At 49.5% G+C, this 20,729-nt stretch overlaps 1 protein-coding gene and 1 long non-coding RNA gene across 4 annotated transcripts in view; one reads left to right on the top strand and one right to left on the bottom strand.

Moving 5' to 3' along the window:
* Positions 1-14,814, top strand: part of SPDYC (speedy/RINGO cell cycle regulator family member C) — a 28,755-nt gene extending 13,941 nt beyond the window's left edge. The window contains exons 2-8 of one of the 3 annotated variants that reach the window (XM_021082865.2): positions 10,116-10,203; positions 11,083-11,273; positions 11,489-11,547; positions 12,198-12,283; positions 12,378-12,549; positions 12,633-12,996; positions 13,164-14,814. In XM_021082865.2, the coding sequence (XP_020938524.1) occupies positions 11,126-11,273; positions 11,489-11,547; positions 12,198-12,283; positions 12,378-12,549; positions 12,633-12,996; positions 13,164-13,198 (864 nt within the window). In that variant the 5' untranslated portion in view covers positions 10,116-10,203; positions 11,083-11,125 and the 3' untranslated portion in view covers positions 13,199-14,814. Of the gene's footprint in view, positions 1-10,115; positions 10,204-11,082; positions 11,274-11,488; positions 11,548-12,197; positions 12,284-12,377; positions 12,550-12,632 lie in introns of all 3 variants that reach the window. The other 2 variants (XM_013994115.3, XM_085010767.1) reach the window with 2 other exon arrangements.
* LOC102165622 (uncharacterized) lies at positions 8,603-20,703 on the bottom strand. The gene is given in 3 exon segments (NR_201394.1): positions 8,603-10,745; positions 19,767-19,825; positions 20,606-20,703. It is a non-coding gene; the product is annotated as an uncharacterized LOC102165622 (long non-coding RNA).
* Positions 20,704-20,729: the final 26 nt, after the last annotated feature.

Below are 20,729 nucleotides of genomic sequence, written 5' to 3'. Positions count from 1 at the left end.
TGGGATAAATTTTACTAATCTCTACTTCCTTAGAAATTATTATTTTATTCCAGGCTTTCAAGTTTACTTGCAAAGTAACCTCGTAACTTTTCTGTTCTTTAAAAAAAATTGTATTTTAGAAGTTCCTGTCATGGCTCAGCGGAAACAAATCTGACTAGCATCCATGAGGATGCAGTTCAATCCCTGGCCTCGCTCAGTGGGTTAAGGATCTGGTGTTGCTGTGGCCATGGTAAAGGCCGGCAGCTACAGCTCTGATTTGACCCCTAGCCTGGGAACCTCCATGTGCTGTGGGTGTGGCCCTAAAAAAAATTATTTTTAAAAATTATGGTAAAATTGGAGTTCCCATTGTGGCTCAGTGGTAAAAACCTGACCAGTATCCATAACGATACAGGTTTGATGCCTGGCCCTGCTCAGTAGGTTAAAGATCTGGCTTTGGGCTTTGCCGTGAGCTGCAGTGTAGGTGGAAGACGTGGCTCGGATCAGGTGCTGCCGTGGCCGTGGCCGTGGAGTAGGCCAGTGGCTGCAGCACCGATTTGACCCCTAGCCTGGGAACTTCCATATGTCACACGTAGGTGCAGCCCTAAAAAGAAAAAAAAAAAAAAGTATGGTAAAATATATACAAGCGTTACCATTTTTAACTTTTTTTTCCCCCCTTTTGGCCGGCTCAGGGCTAGGATCGGATCCAAGCCATATTTGTTATCTTGGCAGCAGCTGTGGCTATGAGGGAACCTTAACCCACTGTGCAGGGATTGAACCTACATCCCAGGGCTCCAGAGACACTGCTAATCTCATTGTGTCACAATGGGAACTCCTAGAATTTTAACCATTTTTAAAAGGTATAATTCAGTGCATTAGGTAGGTTCACCCTGTTCATCCTTCCCCATCCATCCATAAAATGTTTTTCCTCTTGCAAAATTGAAACTCTGGGCCTTCCCACTGTGGTGTAGTGGATTAGTGATACAGCTTCTCTCTGTGGATGCACTAGTTTGATCCCCGGCCCGGTATAGTGGGCTAAGGATCTGGCATCGCTGCAGCTGCAGCTCTGGCTTGGGTTCACTCCTTGGCCCAGGAACTTCCATATGACTCAAACAACAACAAAACAACAACAAAATAAAAATAAAAACCTGAAACTCTGTACCCATTAAACAATAACTCCCGGAGTTCCTGTCGTGGCTCAGTGGTTAACAAAACCGACTAGGAACCATGAGATTGCAGGTTTGATCCCTGGCCTTGCTCAGTGGGTTAAGGATCTGGCGTTGCCTTGAGCTGTGGTGGAGGTTGCAGATGTGGCTCGGATCCCGCATTGCTGTGGCTCTGGCGTAGGCCGGCAGCTGCAGCTCCGATTTGACCCCTAGCCTGGGAACCTCCATATGCCGCAGGAGCGGCCCTAGAAAAGGCAAAAATACAAAAAACACCAATAACTCCCAATTTACCCATTTTCTCAGCCCCCTGCAACTGCCATTCCACTTTCTGTCTTTGTAAATTTGACTACTTCATGTACCTTTTTTTTTTTTTTTTTTTTTTTTTTTTTTGCATTTTAGGGCTGCACTCATGCCATATGGAGGTTCCCAGTCTAGGGGTCCAATTGGAGCTACAGCTGCCGGCCTACACCACAACCACAGCAATGCCAGATCCAAGGCACATCTTCGACCTACACCACAGCTCATGGCAACGCTGGATCCTTAACCCACTGAGCGAGACCAGGGGTTGAACCTGCAACCTCATGGTTCCTAGTCGGATTGTTTCTGATGCACCACAGCAGGAGCTCCAACTACTTCATATACTTTTTAAAAAGTCTTTATTGAGAAATCATTCATATACCATATAATTGACTCCTGTAAAGGGCACAATTGAATGGTTTTGCGACAACAAAGTTGTGCGACCCTCACCACAATCCAATTTCAGGACGCTTCCATGGTGCCAAAAAGAAGTCTACTGGCAGCCACTCCCCATTGCCTGCTGCACCAGCCCCATGCCACCATGGGTCTTCTCTCAGTCTCTGCAGCTTTGTGTGTTCTAGACATTTCACATGAATAAAACCATACATACTGTCTTCTTTCATTTAGAATAATGTTGTCATTCATCCATGCTGTAACACGTACCAGTACGTTCTTTCTTTTTATGACTAATATCCCATTGCATGACTAATACACATTTTGTTTAAGCTGCTTATTAGTTAAAGGATATTCAGCTTGTTTCCACCTTTTGGCTCTTAAAAATCACGCCACTATAAACAATGCATACAAGTTTTTGTGCGAACACTTATCTTCAATTCTCTTGGATACCTAGGGGTGGAATTACGGGATTATAGGATAATTCTATAATTACCTTTTTTGAAGAACCCCAAAACTCTTTTCTGGAGCAGCTGCACCATTGCGCCTTCTCACCAGCCGCGTGCAAGGATTCCAATTTCTCCACATCCTTGCCAACACCTGTTATTATCTGTCTTTTTTATTACAGCACCCTAGTGGGTCTGAAGTAGTGCCTCTTGGCTTTTTTTTTTAAGGTGCATTTCCTTCATGACTAATGATTTTGAGCATCTTTTCATGTGCTTTTGGCTATTTGTGTGTTCTGTTTGGAGAAATGTCTATTTAGATCTTTCGCCCATTTAAAAAATAGGGCTATTGGAGTTCCCGTCGTGGCTCAGTGGTTAACAAATCTAACTAGGAACCATAAGGTTGAGGGTTTAGTCTCCGGCCTTGCTCAGTGGGTTAAGGATCTGGTGTTGCTGTGAGCTGTGGTGTAGGCTGGGGGGGCTGCAGCTCCGATTAGACCCCTAGCCTGGGAAGCTCCATATGCCGCAGGTGTGGCCCTAGAAAAGACAAAAAATAAATAAATAAATAATAAGATAAACAATAGGGCTATGGTTGCCAGAGTCTTTTAAATATTACATGTACAAGTTCCGAATCAGATACATGTTTTGCAAATATTTTCTCCCATTCTGTGTTTTTTGTTTTTTTTTTTTTAAACTGTGTAGTCTACTTTGCAGCACCAATCTTTTTTTTTTTTTTTTTTTTTGGCTTTTTAGGGCCACACCAGTGGCATGTGGAGGTTCCCAGGCTAGGGGTCCAATCAGAACTATAGCTACTTGCCTACGCCACAGCCACCGCAACATCAGATCCAAACCGCATCTGCGACCTAAACCACAGCTCATGGCAACGCTGTATCCTTGACCCACTGGGCATGGCCAGGGATTGAACCTGTGTTCTCATGGATGCTAGTTAGATTTGTTAACCACCGAGCCACTACAGGAACTCCCCACAAAGCTTTTGATTTTTTTTTTAAATGGCTTATTTTATTGTATTTTTATTTTGTCTTTTGTCTCTTTAGGGCCGGACCACAGCATAGGGAGGTTCCCAGGCTAGGGGTCTAATTGGAGCTACAGTGGCCGGCCTACACCACAGCTCACAGCAATGCCAGATCCTTAACCCACTGAGCGAGGCCAGGGATCGAACCTGCACTGTCATGGATGCAGATTCATTAACCACTGAGCCAACACGGGAACTCTGCACAAAGCCTTTAATTTTTATGTCGTCCAATTTTTTTTTTCTTTTTCAGCTGTGCCCACATCATATGGAAGTTCCCAGGCCAGGGACTGAATTCAAGTCACAGCTTTGACCTGCACTACAGCTGCAGCAATGCTGGATCCTTAACCCACTGTGCTAGGCTGGGAATTGAACTCACACAGCCTCAGAGACAACACCAGATCCTTAAACTGCTGCACTACAGAGGGAATTCCTATGTAGTCTAATTTATTCATTTTTTTCTTTTGCACTTTTGGTGTCATATTTAACAAACTATTGCCTAACACAAGGCAGTAAAGATTTACACCCATGTTTTCTTTTTTCTTTCTTTCTTCTTTTTTTTTTGTTTTTGTTTTTGTTTGTTTGTTTGTTAGGGCCAAACCTGTGGCACTTGGAAGTTCCCAGGCTAGGGGTCAAATTGGAGCTGCAGCTGCCAGCCTATGCCCCTGCCACAGCAATGCAGGATCCAAAACACATCTGCAGCTTTTGGCAATCTAGATGGATCCTTAACCCACTGAATGAGGCTGGGGATCAACCTGCATTTTCACAGAGAGTACATTGGATTCTTTTTTTTTTTGTCTTTTTGCTATTTCTTGGGCCGCTCCCGTGGCATATGGAGGTTCCCAGGCTAGGGGTCCAATCGGAGCTGTAGCCACTGGCCTACACCAGAGCCACAGTAACGCGGGATCCGAGCCGCGTCTGCAACCTACACCACAGCTCACAGCAATGCCGGATCCTTCACCCACTGAGCAAGGCCAGGGATCGAACCCGCAACCTCATGGTTCCTAGTCGGATTCGTTAACCACTGTGCCATGACAGGAACTCCTACATTGGATTCTTAACCCACTGAGCCGCAATGAGAACTCCTATGTGTTTCTTGCTTTGTTTTGTTTTGTTTTGTTTTTTGCTTTTCAGGGTTGTACCAGGCTAGGGGTCGAATTAGAGCTACAGCTGCCGGCCTATGCCACAACAACAGCAACGTAGGATCTAAGCCAAGTCTGTGACCTACACTACATCTCACGGCAACGCCAGAGCCTTAACCTACTGAGCAAGGCCAGGGATCGAACCCGCAACCTCATGGTTCCTAGTTGGATTCGTTTTCCACTGTGCCACAATGGGAACTCCCTATGTGTTTTTTTTGAAAAAGGAATTAGAGGAAATGTGTTTAACAAGTTTCCTTTTTTTTTTTTCCAGTTGCAATATAGTTGAGGCGTTCTCACTGTGGCTCAGCAGGTTAAGGACCCGGCGTTGTCTCTGTGAGGATATGGGTTTGTCCCTGGCCTTGCCCAGTGGGTTATGGATCCAGCATTACTACCAGCTGTAGTGTAGGTCGCAGGTGCAGCTCCAATTCGACCCTTGGCCTGAGAACTTCCGCATGCCACAGGTGTGGCCATCAAAAGCAAAAAGGAGTTCCCGTGGTGGCTCAGCAACAATGAACCTGCCTAGTATCCATGAGGATTCGGGTTCAATTCCTGGCCTTGATCAGTGGTTTAAGGATCTGGCCTTGCCATGAGCTGTGGTGTAGGTCGCAGACGTGGCTTGGATCCTGTGTTGCTGTGGCTGTGGTATAGGCCGGCAGCTACAGCTCTGATTCAACTCCTAGCCTGGGAACTTCCATATGCTGAGGGTGTGGCCCTAAAAAGACAAAAACAAACAAATAAATAAATAAAGTTTTAAAAGACAAAAAGAAAAAAGAACTACAGTGGATTTACAATGTGTCAGGTGCACAGCACTGGAATAGACACGTATTCTTTTTCAAAAAGTTTCTTTCTTATTCACATTCCATGGCCTAAGCAGGACTAGGGCCTGGGAGGGGTTGTGAGGGACCCCAGTAATGTGCTCTTTCTTCATCTGGCTTCTGGCTCCATTGCTGTGTTCTGAAAATTCATCAAGCCACTCATTTTTTTTTTTTTTGGTCTTTTTGTCTTTTTAGGGCTGCACCTGTGGCATATGGAGGTTCCCAGGCTAGGGGTCTAATAGGAGCTATAGCTGCCGGCCTACACCACAGCCACAGCAACGCTGGATCCTTAACCCACTGAGCGAGGCCAGGGATCGAACCCGAACCCTCATGGTTTCTTGTTGGATTCGTTTCCGCTGCACCATGACGGGAACTCCCCTTGGGGTTCTCTGGCTTGCAGCTGCATCCATCCAGTCTCTGGCTGCATCTTGGATTTCCTCACCTGGTGTTCTCTCTGTATGTTTTTTTGTTTGTTTTTGGTCTTTTTGCCTTTTCTAGGGCAGCTCCTGCGGCATATGGAGGTTCCCAGGCTAGGGGTCCAATCGGAGCTGCAGCTGCTGGCCTATGCCACAGCCACAGCAACTCGGGATCCGAGCTGCATCTGTGACCTACACCACAGCTCATGGCAATGCCACATCCTTAACCCACTGAGCAAGGCCAGGGATCGAACCCGAAACCTCATGGTTCCTAGTCGGATTCGTTAACCACCAAGCCAAAACGGGAACTCCCAGGTGTTCTCTCTGTGTGCACCTGTCTCAGTGTCTCCTTTCTTCTTCTAAGGACACCGGTCATGTTGAATTAGGACTCACCCTAACAGAGTACGGAGTATGACCTCATCTTAACCTGATTATACCTGCAAAGACCCAATTTCCAAATAGCGTCACAATCACAGGTGGGGGGGGCACAGGGAGTGAGTGACGTCAACATATCTTTCTGGGGGAAACAATTTTGCAGTCTCTTATAAAGTTTTACATATATTTACCACATGGCCTCTTCTAGGCATTTACCCTAGAGAAATAAATACATGTCTGTGTAAAAACCTGGAGGCATATGTTCGCAGCAGCTTTATTTGTAATAGCCCATACAGGAAACAACCCATTCCATATGATGGAATATTACCTGGTAATAAAAATACTTGGTCATGGAGTTCCTGTCGTGGCACAGTGGTTAACGAATCCGACTAGGAACCACGAGGTTTCAGGTTTGATGCCTGGCCTTGCTCAGTGGGTGAAGGATCCGGCATTGCCGTGAGCTGTGGTGTAGGTTGCAGACATGGCTTGGATCTGGCGTTGCTGTGGCTGTGGTGTAGGCCAGCAGCTACAGCTCCGATTAGACCCCTAGCCTGGGAACCTCCCATATGCCGCGGAAGTGGCCCTAGAAAAGGCAAAAAGACAAAACAAACAAACAAACTTGGTCATAAAAAGTAATAAACTACTGGGAGTTCCCGTTGTGGCACAGCGGAAACAAATCTGACTAGTAACCATGAGGTTTTGGGTTCGATCCCTGGTCTTGCTCAGCGGGTTAAGGATCTGGTGTTGCTGTGAGCTGTGGTGTAGTTCAAAGACGTGGCTCAGATTTGACCCCTAGCCTGGGAACGTCCATGTGCCGTGGGTGTGGCCTTAAAAAGAAGAAAAAAAATGAGTACTTGTAAAAAGTGGTGAAATCTGAGAAAGTTCTGTAGTTTTGTTGTACCAACGTCAACTCCCAGGTTCTAACTGTTCTCTGGTTGTGTAAGGTGTTACCAGTGGGGAAGCTAGGCGGAAGGGACCCAGACATTTTCCTTACTTTTTAAGCAACATCGGTGCATCTAAATACTTTGAAAATAAAAAGGTTTTTAAAATGTCCTCAGGAGTTCTGCTGTGGTGCCGTGGGTTAAGGATCCACTGTTGCAGCAGCCACATAGGTTACAACTGTGGCTCAGATCTGTTCCTGGCCTGGGAACTCCAGATGCCAGGAGGCGGCAAAAAAAAAAAAAAAAATCCATGTGGCATGTCAGATGCCCAAGGCTGGCACTGAAAAAAAGGAGCCGGAAGCCCACGCAGGGTTAAGGCAATTCACGCACTCACTGGCTTTTCTGTACCCCCCTGCCTGGTCTCTAGCCTTAGGTCTCGTGGGAAGAGATCGGAAACACCGCTGGTCTAGGGGTTCAGTCCCAGTTTCACTGTCAGGCTCTGGCCCGAAACAGGGCTGGACCAGACCGCCTGTGCACCAGCGTGGGGCCTGGGTCGGGCAGCTGGATGGAAACGGGGCTCTCCACTCCCTAGCGGTGCAGCCGGCAGGAAGCTGCTTCACCTCTCAGACATCAATCCAAACTCTGTGTTTGACTTGTCGTTTCCACTTGTAGAGGGAGGCTACTCATCACACCACTTCTCTGGGTGGTTGTGGGGAGCATGCAAGCGGATTTGATGGGCACCTCTTTAGGAACAGGTTTAGGGGCCTTGCTGCCAAGGCTGCTGGTCCCCAGCTTCCTCTCTGGGGAACAAGAGGGAAACCACACGCTCACAACAGGGTGGCCTGATGGAGACACATGGTCAGAGAAGGCCAGCCAGGGAGGGAACATGGCCACAGAGAGACCACGAAACTCCAAGAGACTTAGAGACAGAGAGAAAGGAAAGACTCAGATGAGAGAGGCCCAGAGACTGGGAGCATGAGGGACACGGAAGAGGAGGGGCAACCCTCGGGAGTGAATACCCACACTGGCAGCGGCCAGGGTCAAAGCCCGAGCTGGGAGCAAAGCAGAGATGGGTTCTGGATGTCCAGCCTGGGAAGAGCAACTGTGTGTAGAAGAAGCCTCCATCTGGAGCCTGGGAGCCTGGGCTCCACACCTGGTCTTGTGCTCACCACCCACTCTGCCCAGCCCACGCTACCTTCATCTTTCATTTAAATCCCAAGGGGCTGGGCCCTGAGGCTCAATTTCCCATCTGCAAAATGGGGAGTTCCTGTCGCGGCTCAGCAGAAATGAATCTGACTGGCATCCATGAGGATGCAGGTTTGATCCCTGGCCTTGCTCAGTGGGTTAAGGATCCAGCATTGCCATGAGCTGTGGTGTAGGTCACAGACACGGCTCGGATCTGGCGTTGCTATGTCTGTGGCATAAGCCAGTGGCTGCAGCTCCAATTTGACCCCTAAAAAAAAAAAGGTGTGGCCCTAAAAAAAAAAAAAGGGGGCCACATGCACCTTGTGTTGGTCATGTGGGCTGAGACCACATCTGCTGTCACAGGGCCCCAAGATATTTGTACACCCGTGTTCACAGAAGCGTGATTCACAACAGCCAAGACACGGAAACAACCTAACTATCCACTGATGGATGAATGGATAAGAAAAATACAAACATAGATATAATACATAAATACACAGAACATATTTTATGTAGATACATAACGTAAATAGATAGGCTGGAATATTATTCAGCCTTAAAAAGGACAGAAATTCTGACACATGCCACAGCATCGAGGAACCCTGAGGACATTATGCTAAGTGAAATAAGCCAGGCACAAAAAGACAAACACTCTGTGATCCACTTACATAAAGGAGCTAGAGTCGTCAAATTCATAGAGATAGAAAGGAGAATGGCAATTGCCAGGGACTGGGGGAGAAGCTATTGTTTAGTGAGTACTTAAAAATATTGCTGTGTGGGAGTTCCCATCCTGGCTCAGTGGTTAACAAACTCGAGACTAGCATCCCTGAGGACTCGGGTTCTATCCCTGGCCTTGCTCAGTGGGTTAAGGATCCGGCATTGTCATGAGCTGTGGTGTAGGCCGGTGGCTACATCTCTGTTGGACCCCAACCCCGGGAACCTCCATATGCCACGGGCGTGGCCCGAAAAAGACAAAAGAGAGAAAAACAAACAAACAAAAATATTGCTGAGGTCCCGAAACTTTTGCATTCCACGGGTGCAGCCAAAAACATAAAATAAATGTTAACTCTGTACATTTTATGTTATGCGTATTTTATCACCCTAAAAAAAGTGGGGGGGTCACCGTTCACATGTGGAAAAGTAGTGCAGTTGCTGACTGTCCTCTATAACTTTAAAGAGTAACTGAGCCAGTGAATATTAAAAGGCTTAAGCTAGGTAGGAGACAAAAAACAAAAACAAAAACAAAAAAGGAGTTCCCGTAGTGGCGCAGTAGAAACGAATCCGACTAGGAACCATGAGGTTGTGGGTTTGATCCCTGGCCTTGCTCAGTGGGTGAAGGACCCGGCTTTGCCGTGAACTGTGGTGTAGGTTGCAGACGCGGCTCGGATCCCGCGTTGCTGTGGCTCTGGTGTAGGCCAGCGGCTACAGCTCCGATTAGACTCCTAGCCTGGGAACCCCCATCTGCCGCGGGAAGCGGCCCAAGATATGGCAAAAGGACAAATAAATAAATAAATAAATAGATAAAATAAAATAAAAAGGCTTATGATAGGGCTGGGCCGGCGGGCTGGAGGGGGTGGAAGCTGGGGGAGGAGGGTGGGGGAGTGGGGAGGTGGGGGGTTGGGGTGGTCCTTGGGCATCCCAGCCAGGACCAGAAGCAGGAGATTTCCTTCCCCACCTGGAGCCACTGGCAGGGCTCCCCAAACACCTAAGGACCTTGGAGAGCAGATGCGGCCCCTACGAGTCCTTATGCAGACAGTTTTCACTCTGGCTCCCAGGTTTGGGGATTCCTGGATCTGAAACAGACACCACCAGTGACCCTTCCCCAGCAAGACACAATCACTGAGTTGTAACTTATTCATCAGCCACTGCCTACAGCCCTGGGTCGGTCCTCCTTCCCTGCCCACACCTTGGCTCTGAATTTGTAAAGAGAAGAGAGGGGCCCCTGCCTCCTTTCGGGCCTTGGGGTCCAGCTGGCCTGCCTTCACCCCTCTTGTAGGTGATGAAACTATGGAGAAGCTTTTACCTTGCGGAGCTGCAGCTGGGAAGCAAGCGGTGGAGACTAACTGGATTTACTCCTAGTAGAGGTGGGTGGTGATGGCGAGAAGCCCCACCCTTTCCCAAGAAGGCGCCTGATTGGTGGAGCGCTCCGGGGGCGGGGCAGCTCTAGGGCTATATAAATACACTCGCTGGGTTGGGACGCAACGCTGTAGGTAACTCCTGAGCTCAGGTAAGGCAAGCTGGGCTGCTTGTGGGAACTTAGATGGAGCGCGCCCCCCACCCCGGTTGACCAAGGGGTGGAGGAGGGGACCGTCCTCTGAGTTCCATAGTTGGCATCTCTCTCTTCGTAGCTCAAAATGTTTTCCGTGGCCCTACCTCAACTTGCCCTCAACCCCAGTATTTGCTTAATAACGTTCCTCTCTCAAGGCCTCAATTTTCCCTCTGCGAAGTCAAGAGGTTGGTAGTTCTTTGGCGGCTGAGGCTTTGGAGCCGGGGAGAGGGCGCCTCCTTGTGAGTTGGGAGGCAAAAGAAGCTGTTACTCCTTGGCTTTGGGGCTCAGACAGGCTCCGCCTTGAAGTGGTCCTAAGACCTCCATGCTTCAGCTTCTGTGTTTGCAAAATGAGTCTACCTGCCAGGATGAAATAAGATAATGTCATTAAAGCATTTAACACAGCTCCAAGCACTTAGGCCGGGCTTGTTGCTGCTGTTGTTACTCTCTGGGCTGGTCTGTGGTACCAGGAAGCGGCGGGGGGGGGGGGGGGGGGGGAGAAACAGACTGCTGCAGCCTCCAGGAATTCTGCTTTTCTGACCTCCCCCATCTCACTTCCCTTCTGCTCTGAGCCCCCAGTCCTCTGTGCCCGTCCCTCCACTTTCTGGAGGCCCTCTGTCAGGCCAGCCACACTGATGCTCTTGACTGGTGAGGGGCAATAGGGTAGGTGCTACGTCCTGGGGTGCTTTCTCTACAGGTCACTCTGCCTCCCCCCACCTCCCCACTCCCCGACTCATGAGATGAGTGACGCCCAAGATCCTGCCACAGTCCCTGTCCCTGCGGTTGGCACCCAGGTGAAGCTGAGGGGCCGGAGCAGTCAAGATGAGGGCAGAGAGTCTTTCCATTTCCACCAGCACCAGCAACTCCAGGCCTTCCTCAGCCTTCTGGGTGAGTCCACTTGGGGGCCAGCGGCGAAGGGGTGGTGGGGACCGAGGGTGAACAGTCTCTGTCCCTTCCCTTCTCAGCCGTGACCTGGTTTGGCAGGTGGAGGGATGGTGTCAGGTCGGAAAGTGGAGGCTTGGGCTTTGCCACTTCTGATGCCACTCTTGTCCTGTTGGGGGTGGATGGCAACCCCCAGCCACTTTCCTCTTCTCTACCCCCAGAGCACAGTTACCTCCAGGATTTCCTCTCCAAAGATCCCTGTTTCCAGATTTCAGATAAGGTGAGAGGCCACAGGGCGGGTAGAGGCCAGGCGTCCTTGGGGGAAGCTGGAATCAGTGGGGCTTGAGTGCTGCTAATTCATTGGATCCCCTGGTCTGGAGGGGGAGCGCCTCCCTTTTAAACCCTTGTCTTTACAGGCTCCTTCCCACCATTTAACCTGGATTTTCTCTCCCCCCCTCCCCAGAACTCCCTTGGGTGCAGACAGGCCTGGCACACCCCCACCCCCAGGGCCTAACTCTAACTCTTCCCATTTCCTTCTTTCTTTCTTTTTTTTTTGAATTTCTCTTCTATAGTTTTGCCAGTTTTCCAATTAAGCTTCAAACTGACCCCAACCTATGTGCCCAGCAGAAAATTATTACCCTTTTATGTTGTCTTTGTTTTTGTCTTTTCCAGGGCTGCACCCGAGGCATATGGAGGTTCCCAGGCTAGGGGTCTAATCGGAGCTACAGCTGCCGGCCTGCGCCAGAGGCCACAGCAATGCCAGATCCAAGCTGCGTCTGCGACCTACACCACAGCTTACGACAATGCTGGATCCTTAACCCATTGAGCAAGGCCAGGGATCGAACCCGCAACCTCATGGTTCCTAGTCGGATTGGTTAACCACTGAGCCACAAAGGGAACTCCTAACTCTCCCCATTTCTGCATCTGCAGTATCTCCTGGCCATGGTGCTGGTCTACTTCCGACGTGCCAACCTGAAGCTCAGCGAGTACACCCTCAGCAATCTGTTCCTGGCACTGTGAGTGGCCTGGGCACCAGGTGGGGTCATTCACCCAGAATTTGTAGGGTGGGGCAGAACAGATGCTTACGGCCTCTGTTCACACTGCGGCCAGGTACCTTGCAAATGACATGGAAGAAGACCTGGAGGACCCCAAATGTGTGATTTTTCCCTGGGCCCTGGGCCGAGATTGGCATCATCGAGTGTCATACTTCCTGCAGCAAAGGACCAAGCTGTGGGCACGCATGGGCTTCAGGGCCTTTGTGAGCCGCCAGAGCTGCGAGGAGGTGAGGCCCTGCCAGCATCCTGGGGTGGGGCAAAGAGGCTGGACCTCCCCCCTCCCATTTACCATCCATTCTTCTCATGCCAGGTCATGACCAAGGAGCCAACCCACTGGGCCTGGACACGGGAGCGGCGCCCCCACCACGGCAGGGCTCAAAGGAGCTACCCGAAGGCCCAGATCCCCCTCCCCCGGGGCCCAGGCCTCTCACCACCCCACTGTCCCCTCTGTGGCGTGCCTCCTCAATGCAGCCACTGCTGCCACCCCCCCCACCACTGCTGCCACCAGTCCCGCCCCTTGCCTGTCTCATCCAAATGCCCTTCCCCAAACCCTGGGCAGCGCCGCCCTCCCTTCCAAGCTAGCGTCTCAGTGGCTGAAGACCAATGGGGCGGGGGCTTCCTCATTGTCCTGCCCACCCAGCTGCGACTGGAGCCAGGCACCTACACCCTCCGCAGTGAGCTGGGGCTGGGAGCTGGGAGGCAGGTGTGGGGCCCAACAGAATGGGAAGGAGGGACATGGGGCCCGGGGTCCAGCAGGCCTGGGCACGTGACCCAGCTCTGCCACCTCCTAGCATGTGAGCTTGGCAAGCGTCCTCTGAGCCTCTGCCCTTCTCCCCCCCAGTCCTCTCAAAGCCGCTGCTGTGCCCTCGGCGCTGACACTCCAAGGGTGAAGAACAGCCTGCTGACCTGATGTTCTACTGGCCGTGGCCCCGCGCCCCAGCCTCCTCCAGTCTTCTTGGCCTCAGGCTGGCAGGACTGCCCATGCTCCGCGGCCCTCTCCTCCCAACCTGCCACCTGTACCCACTGTGACCTGGCTCCTCTAATAAACTCATGTCCACAGGACACCAGCTGTGCTTAGGCTCAGGCCCTGGTCTGGGTCCTCAGCCCAGGGTGGGCATAGGGAGTTATGGGGAGAGGGGGTCTACCAGGTTCAGCTACCCGTGGTTGAGACCCATGAACACAGGCCCTGTGAGAGCTCTTCCCCTCCCACTGGTGACCAGTCATTCTGAGCCTCCATCTCCCTCTTTAATACCCATGTGGATGCTGGATTCACACAGTGTAGATGGCACAAAATGAGATGAGGTATACGCAGAAGAGGGCCTGGAGCCGGCTGGACCAAAAAACCTCACAAGGAGAATGGCTCCACAGTCAGTCTAGAAAAGCCTGCAGGGCCAGGTCTATTTAGGAAGAACCTTAGTGCTTGCTCTGGGCTACAATCAAATATGATGGGATTATTATAATACCAAGTCCCCCACCCCAAGTAAGTAGTTCATTAACCAGGGAGCAGGAAGACCTCCAGAAGAGCTGGCATTTGCATTGGGCCTTGAACAAGGTCAAGAGTGCCCATGCTGGGGTGGCAGAGATGAGGCACAGGATTCTTGAAAGGCAGTCTGGAGTGGTGATTAAAACTTAGTCTCTGGTTGGAGTTCCCATCGTGGCTCAGCGGAAACAAATCTGACTAGCATCCATGAGGACACGGGTTCGTGCCCTGGCCTCGTTCAGTGAGTTAAGGATCTGGTGTTGCCGTGAGCTGTGGCTCGGATCCTGAGTTGATGTGGCTGTGGCATAAGCCAGTGGCTACAGTTCAGACTCGACCCCTAGTCTGGGAACCTCCATATGCCGCAGGTGTGGCCCTAAAAAGATGTGGAAAAAAAAAAAAAAGACTTAGTCTCTGGTGCCAGACAGCTGATATTCAAAGTTCAGGTTTCTGTGAGACTTTTAGCTGTCACTTAATCTCCTCTACAGGGATGGCTTTATCAGTCCAATGGGGATTACACTAAAAGGGAGGTCGGAGGTTTGAATGAGCTAATCCTTGGAGGGTGTAGAACTACTCGACTCAGGAATAGAGCTCAGATGTGGGTGTTACCAGTAGTAGAGGAAAGGCTGCCCAGAGAAAGGCTAGAGGGGCGGGTTTGTATGGGGAGCGGCCACAACTGAAGACGAGAGGTCGAAAGGGTCAGGTAGCCCCGGCGTCTGGACAGTGATTCCCCTGCCTGCTCCCCAGAACCACGGAAGTAAAGCCTAGAGATTGCACACCTTAGAGGCCAAGGCAAGGACTGTAAAGTGTTTTTAAGAGCTTTTCAAATAGGTAATCTATTCACGTGTATATTGTGAATTTTGTACGAGGAGTCCCCTCCTACTCCTGACTCCCGGCCACCCGGTTCCCCTCCCTAGAAGCAACGCAAGTACTAACTTATGTCCTTCCAGAAAGAGAATCTAAACCGACATAACTGAATGTGTAACAATAAAAAAGACATATACATATACTTATATATATTTGGTCTTTGTCCCTGGTTCCTGGCACGGAGTTCCCAAAACCCTTGGAATTTCCGGAGCTCTAGGAGTGTCTTCTGTTATTCATAATGAGCGCCTCGGGATCTCAGAGTTTATGCTAATGAGGCCACTCAGGTGGGGGCTGTCACCCAGAAAACTGATCCAGGAGGTAGGAACTTTAAGCTTCCCCACTTCCTCCAGGAGGGGTGGGGCAGGGATCTTTGGAGTTTTAGAGGGCGGTTTTGGGGAGCTCTGCGCCCCTCCCCCCAGGCCCTGCCCCAAGAATCTCTTCCATTTGATTGCTCCTGAGTTGTAGCCTTTACAATAAAATGGAAACAGTAAGTAAAGAGCTTTCCTGTGTTCTGAAGTCTAATACTGAATTGTCAAGCCTGAGAAGGGGGTGGAGGGCACCTCCAAATTTGTACTTGGGTCAGACAAGAGTGTGGGTCACCTGGGCATTTTTTTTTTTTTTTCTTTTCTGGCTGCCCCATGGCATATGGAATGCCCAGGCTAAGGGTGGAATTGGAGCTGTAGCCATTGGCCTACACCACAGCCACAGCAATGCCAGATCCCTAACCCACTGAGCAAGGCCAGGAATCAAACCCAAGTCCTCATGGATCCTAGTCGGGTTCGTTCACCGCTGAGCCACGACGGAACTCCTAAAATGCACATTTTTGTTTTGACACGTATACCCCTGTAAAACCATTATCATGATTAAGAAAATGAACAAATCCATCACCCCCCAAAGTCTCCTCAAGTCCCTTTGTCATCCCTCCCCTCCTTCCCACCTGCCAGCCCACCCCAGGCAATCACTGATTTGCTTTCTGACCCTAAATTGCTGTCCTCTTCCTAGATGTCCATAGAAATGGAATTAAAAGAATGTACTTCTGTCTGGCTTTTTACACTCAGAATAATTATTCTGCGCTCCATCTGCAATTTTCCTTCTTATTGCTGAGAAGTATTCTATCACGCATGTGCGCACGCACGCACACGCACATGAGCACACCCCATGATTTGCTTATCAATTCACAATTTGTTAATGAACATTTGATTGTTTCTAGTTTTGGTTGTTACAATGAAAACTGCTATGAATCCGTATACACAGGTCTTTGTGTGGATATATGCTTTTATTTCCCTTGAGTAAATGCCTAAAAGTGAAACAGCTGGGTCATATGATAGGTGTATATTTACTTTTCTATTTTTAAGATAGACTTTTTTTTCCCCCTGTCTTTTTAGGGCTGCACCTGCAGCATATGGAGGTTCCCAAGCTAGGGGTCGAATCGGAACTGCAGCTGGTGGCCTACGCCACAGCCACAGCCACAGCCACCTGGGTTCTGAGCCCTGTCTGCAACCTGCACCACAGCTCACAGCAACGCGGGATCCTTCATCCACTGAGCAAGGCCAGGGATCGAACCCGCAACCCCGTGGTTCCTAGTCTGATTCATTAACCACTGAGCCACAGTGGGAACTCCCAAGATAGACTGTTTTTTAGGGCAGTTTTAGGTTTACAAAAAAATTGCTCAGAGAGGGTAGAGACTTCTCGTATCCTGTCTGCCGGCAGACACTTTTTTCGCGACATCTTGCATTAGTATAGTATATTTGTTACCACTGATGAACCAATATTGATACATTATTATTAACTAAAGTCCATGGTTTGTATTAGGATTCACTCTCAGCCTTGTGCATTCTATGGGTTCTGACAAATACATAATTATCATATATCCACTATTATAGTGTCACACAGAATAACTTCACTGCCCTAAAAAGGCTCTTTGCTCACTTCCTCCGCCTTTCCTGAAAACTTGGCCATCACTGACCTTTTTACTGTTTTTAGTTTTTCCTTTTCCAGAACATCATAGAGCTGGAATCATACAATATATGGTATTCTCATACTGGCTTCTTTTTGCATTTAAGTTTCTGACATCATTCTGTAGCTTGACAGTTTATTTCTATTTATTGCTGAATATATGTTTAACTTTTTAAAATTTTTTTTATTTTTTTATTTTGTCTTGTCTTTCTAGAGCCACACCTGTGGCATATGGAGGTTCCCAGGCTAGGGGTCCAATCGGAGCTGTAGCCACTGGCCTATGCCACAGCCACAGCAAAGCCAGATCCGAGCCGCATCTGCGACCTACACCACAGCTCACGGCAACACTGGATCCATGACCCACTGGGAGAGGCCAGGGATTGAACCTGTGTCCTCATGGATACTAGTCGGGTTCGTTAACCACTGAGCCATGACAAGAACTCCTATGTTTAAGTTTTAAAGAAACCTACCAAGGAGTTCCCCTCAGGCTCAGCAGTAATGAACCCGAGTGGTATCCATAAGGACTCGGGTTTGATCCCTGGCCTCACTTAGTGGGTTAAGTATCCAGCGTTGCCATGAACTATGGTGTAGGCTGTAGACACGGCTTGGATCCCACGTTGCTGTGGCTGTGGTGTAGGCTGGCAGCTGCAGCTCTGATTCAACCTCTAGCCTGGGAACCTCCATATGTTGTGGGTGCGGTGCTAAAAAGAAAAGAAAAAAAAAGCACTAAAGAAAACTGCCAAACTATTTAACAGTTTGGTGGTATTCAGAATTCCCACCAGCAGCCTATGAGAGTTCTAGCTCCTCTACATCCTTGTCAACACTTGGCATGTTCAGTCTTTTTAATTTTAGCTATTCTGGTTTATAATGGTGGTCCTTGTACTTATTTTAACTTGCATTTCCCCGGTGAATAATGTACCGAGCATTTTTTTCATGTGCTCATTTGCCATCCATATATCTTCTTGGGAAATGTCTATTCAAAGCTTTCACCCATTTTTATGGGATTTTTTTAAGTTGTGAAACTTCTTTACATATTCTTTTTTTTTTTTTTTTCTTTTTACAGCCCCATCTGCAGCATATGGAAGTTACCAGGCGAGGGGTTGCTTTGGAGCTGCAGCTGCCAGCCTATGCCACAGGCACAGCAATGCTGGATCTGAGCTGCATCAGTGACATACACCGCAGTCTGTGGCAACAGTGGATCTTTAACCCACTGAGCAAGGCCAGGGATCAAATATGCATCCTCATGGATACTATAGTGGGTTCCTAATCCACTGAGCCACAGCAGGAACTCCTATATATTCTAAATATAGTTCTTCATCAGATATATTTTTTGCAATTACTTCCTCCTAGTCTATGGCTTTTCTTTTTATTTTCATAATAGTAATTTGTGTGTGTGTGTGTGTGTGTGTGTGTGTGTGTGTGTGTGTGTGTGTGTCTTTTTGCTATTTCTTGGGCCACTCCCGCGGCATATGGAGGTTCCCAGGCTAGGGGTCGAATCCGAGCTGTAGCCACCAGCCTACGCCAGAGCCACAGCAACTCGGGATCCGAGCCGCGTCTGCAACCTACACCACAGCTCATGGCAACGCCAGATCGTTAACCCACTGAGCAAGGGCAGGGACTGAACCTGCAACCTCATGGTTCCTAGTCGGATTCGTTAACCACTGCACCACGACGGGAACTCCCATAATAGTAACTTTTGAAAAACTAAGGGGTTTTGTTTTTGTTTTTGTTTTGGCCAAGCCTGAAGCATGCAGAAATTCAGGGCTAGGAATCAAACTTGAGCCACAGCAGCGACAATGCTGCATCCTTAGCCAGCTGGGCCACCAGAGAACTCGAAGAACTAAGTATTTTGATAAAGTTCAATTTGATTTTTTTCTCTTATTGTTTGGGCTTCTTGTGTCATATTTTAAGAAATCTTTGCCAAATCCAAGATGGATAAGATTTTTCTTATGCTTTTTTCTAGATATATTCTGGTTCTTGGGTTTATATTAGGGGAGCTCCCACTGTGGTACAGTGGGTAAGATCCGGTGTTGTCTCTGTGATGGCGCAGGGTTAAGGATCCTGCATTGCTGCAGCTGTGGCACAGGTCACAGCTATGGCTTGGATTCGGCCCCTGGCCAGGGAACTTCCATATGCCATGGGTGCAGCCAAAAAAAATAATAAAATAATAACAACAACAACAACAATAATAAGGTTTACAGTTTAAGTTAAACTTTAATATGATGTATCCTAAATAGTTATCAAATCCAGGTACTTTTCTCTTGCACCTACCCCCTCACTAGTGTGAGCCACCTCCTCAGACATCCTTCTCCTTCATTTGTACAAATCTGAGCAGGCTTCTACTCAAGTAGAACAAAATCCAAACTCCCATGTGCCCCCCCCCCCAAGCCCTGCCACAACTCTTGTCTCCCTCCTTCTCTCTGCTCAAGCAACACTAAAAATATTTCTATTCTTCCATAAGCCAAGGCAATCAGTTCCCCTAGGGCTCCAGTTATGGGCCTTCATACCAATTCTTTCCAGTTGATCATGGGTATAAGAGTTGCATCAATGTCTGCCTGCTTCAGAGGGAGCCAAGGCCATGGGTCTTTACCATCTTATGCCCAGGTGAGCATGGAGCCCTGCACATACAGGAGGTGGTCAATGCTCATTTGGTGAATGAGTCAACACACAGCCAGCAAGAGTGACAGTCTTATGAAACTAATTCTGAGGACCGGCACACAGGTTGAGCCAGAGTGCTTTGAGGGGGTGGGCAGCCTTTACTTCCTCTCTGGAGCACCTGTCCTCTCCCAGGCCCCTGCTCCCTGCGATCCAGTCACAAGGAACACTTGCAGTTCTCCTTATTGGCCTATGTTCCCTCTGCCCCTGGACCTTTGCAAATGCTGTTCTTTCAGCTAGGAACTTCCTTTCCAGCACCTCACTGCCTAGGTAACTCACTGCCTAGGTAACTCCTATGTTTCCTTCACGATTCACCTTCCTTAATCCCCAAAGCTGAACCAGGAGAGCAGCCTCCTCTGGCAGGAGCTGGTCTGTGTTAGTCATGGATCTCTGCTATGCAAAGACCTGTCAGAAGGGTTTAGTCAAGACCAGACACATAAATGCCAAGTGGTGAAGAGCAGAGAGCCCAGGGTTCCAGCCCTGACTTACCAGTTGAAGGAGCTCAGCAAGTCACACCTTCTTAGGCCTCAGTTTTCCTCATCTGTAAACTAGGAATAAGAATGGAGTCAGATGGGGAGTTCCCATCGTGGCTCAGTGGTTAACGAATCCGACTAGGAACAATGAGGCTGGCCTTGCTCAGTGGGTTAAGGATCCAGCGTTGCCGTGAGCTGTGGTGTAGATTGCAGACGCGGCTCCGATCCCACGTTGCTATGGCTCTGGCAGAGGCCAGTAGCTACAGCTCCGATTAGACCCCTAGCCTGGAAACCTCCATATGCCACGGGAGCGGCCCTAGAAAAGCCAAAAAGCCAAAAAGCCAAAAAAAAAAAAAAAAAAAAAATGGAGTCAGATCAGATCAGGGGCTCTTAACCATCTTGGGGTCACGGCCCTAAAATCCTACAAAAGCTATGCAATGTGTCCCCAACAAAATGCTTGTGTGTACATCATATTAAAACTGCGACCTGCTGGGCTGGGCCCCCCAGATCAGGCAAAAGCCCTGAGCAAGGGACCACCGCAGTCTACCTCCCTCTCACTTCTGGGCTCCCCAACTTGATGCATCTGGGGAGGGAGGGTCTCTTCGGGTCCTGGGTGGGCCTGCCTTCCCGCTCACAGCCTCTGCCGTCCCCTCCTGGGTAAGGCGACACTTGGGCGCTCCCAGGTAGGCGGGCGAGGAAGGGTCTGGGGAAGAAGACAGGGATGCCGGCCTCTTGCAGTTTCAGGGTTCAAGAAGCCTCAGAGCGCGCGAGAAAGATGGGCTCCCACACTTGCTCATTTCATCCCATTCGCTGAGCGAACCGGGAGACTTAAGGCCAAGAGGGACAGAGACTCACCCAAGGTCACTCGGCCAGCCGGAGCCTGGGGGACCGGTTCCCCACGCCCCGCCCGGTCGCCGGGAACCGCTAAGGCAAGGCGGCGGCGCCCCGAGCCTGCGCCCCAGGGCGCGGGGGCGGGGAG

This window comes from Sus scrofa, chromosome 2, assembly GCF_054392235.1.
Source record: "Sus scrofa isolate SSC_HxYL_T2T_F1_AM1 chromosome 2, Sscrofa_HxYL_maternal_Yorkshire_Landrace_v2.0, whole genome shotgun sequence".
In the NCBI taxonomy this organism is placed as follows: domain Eukaryota; kingdom Metazoa; phylum Chordata; class Mammalia; order Artiodactyla; family Suidae; genus Sus; species Sus scrofa.
The sequence above is the reverse complement of the archived record's forward strand: the minus strand, read 5'-3'. Positions and strand labels throughout refer to the sequence as shown.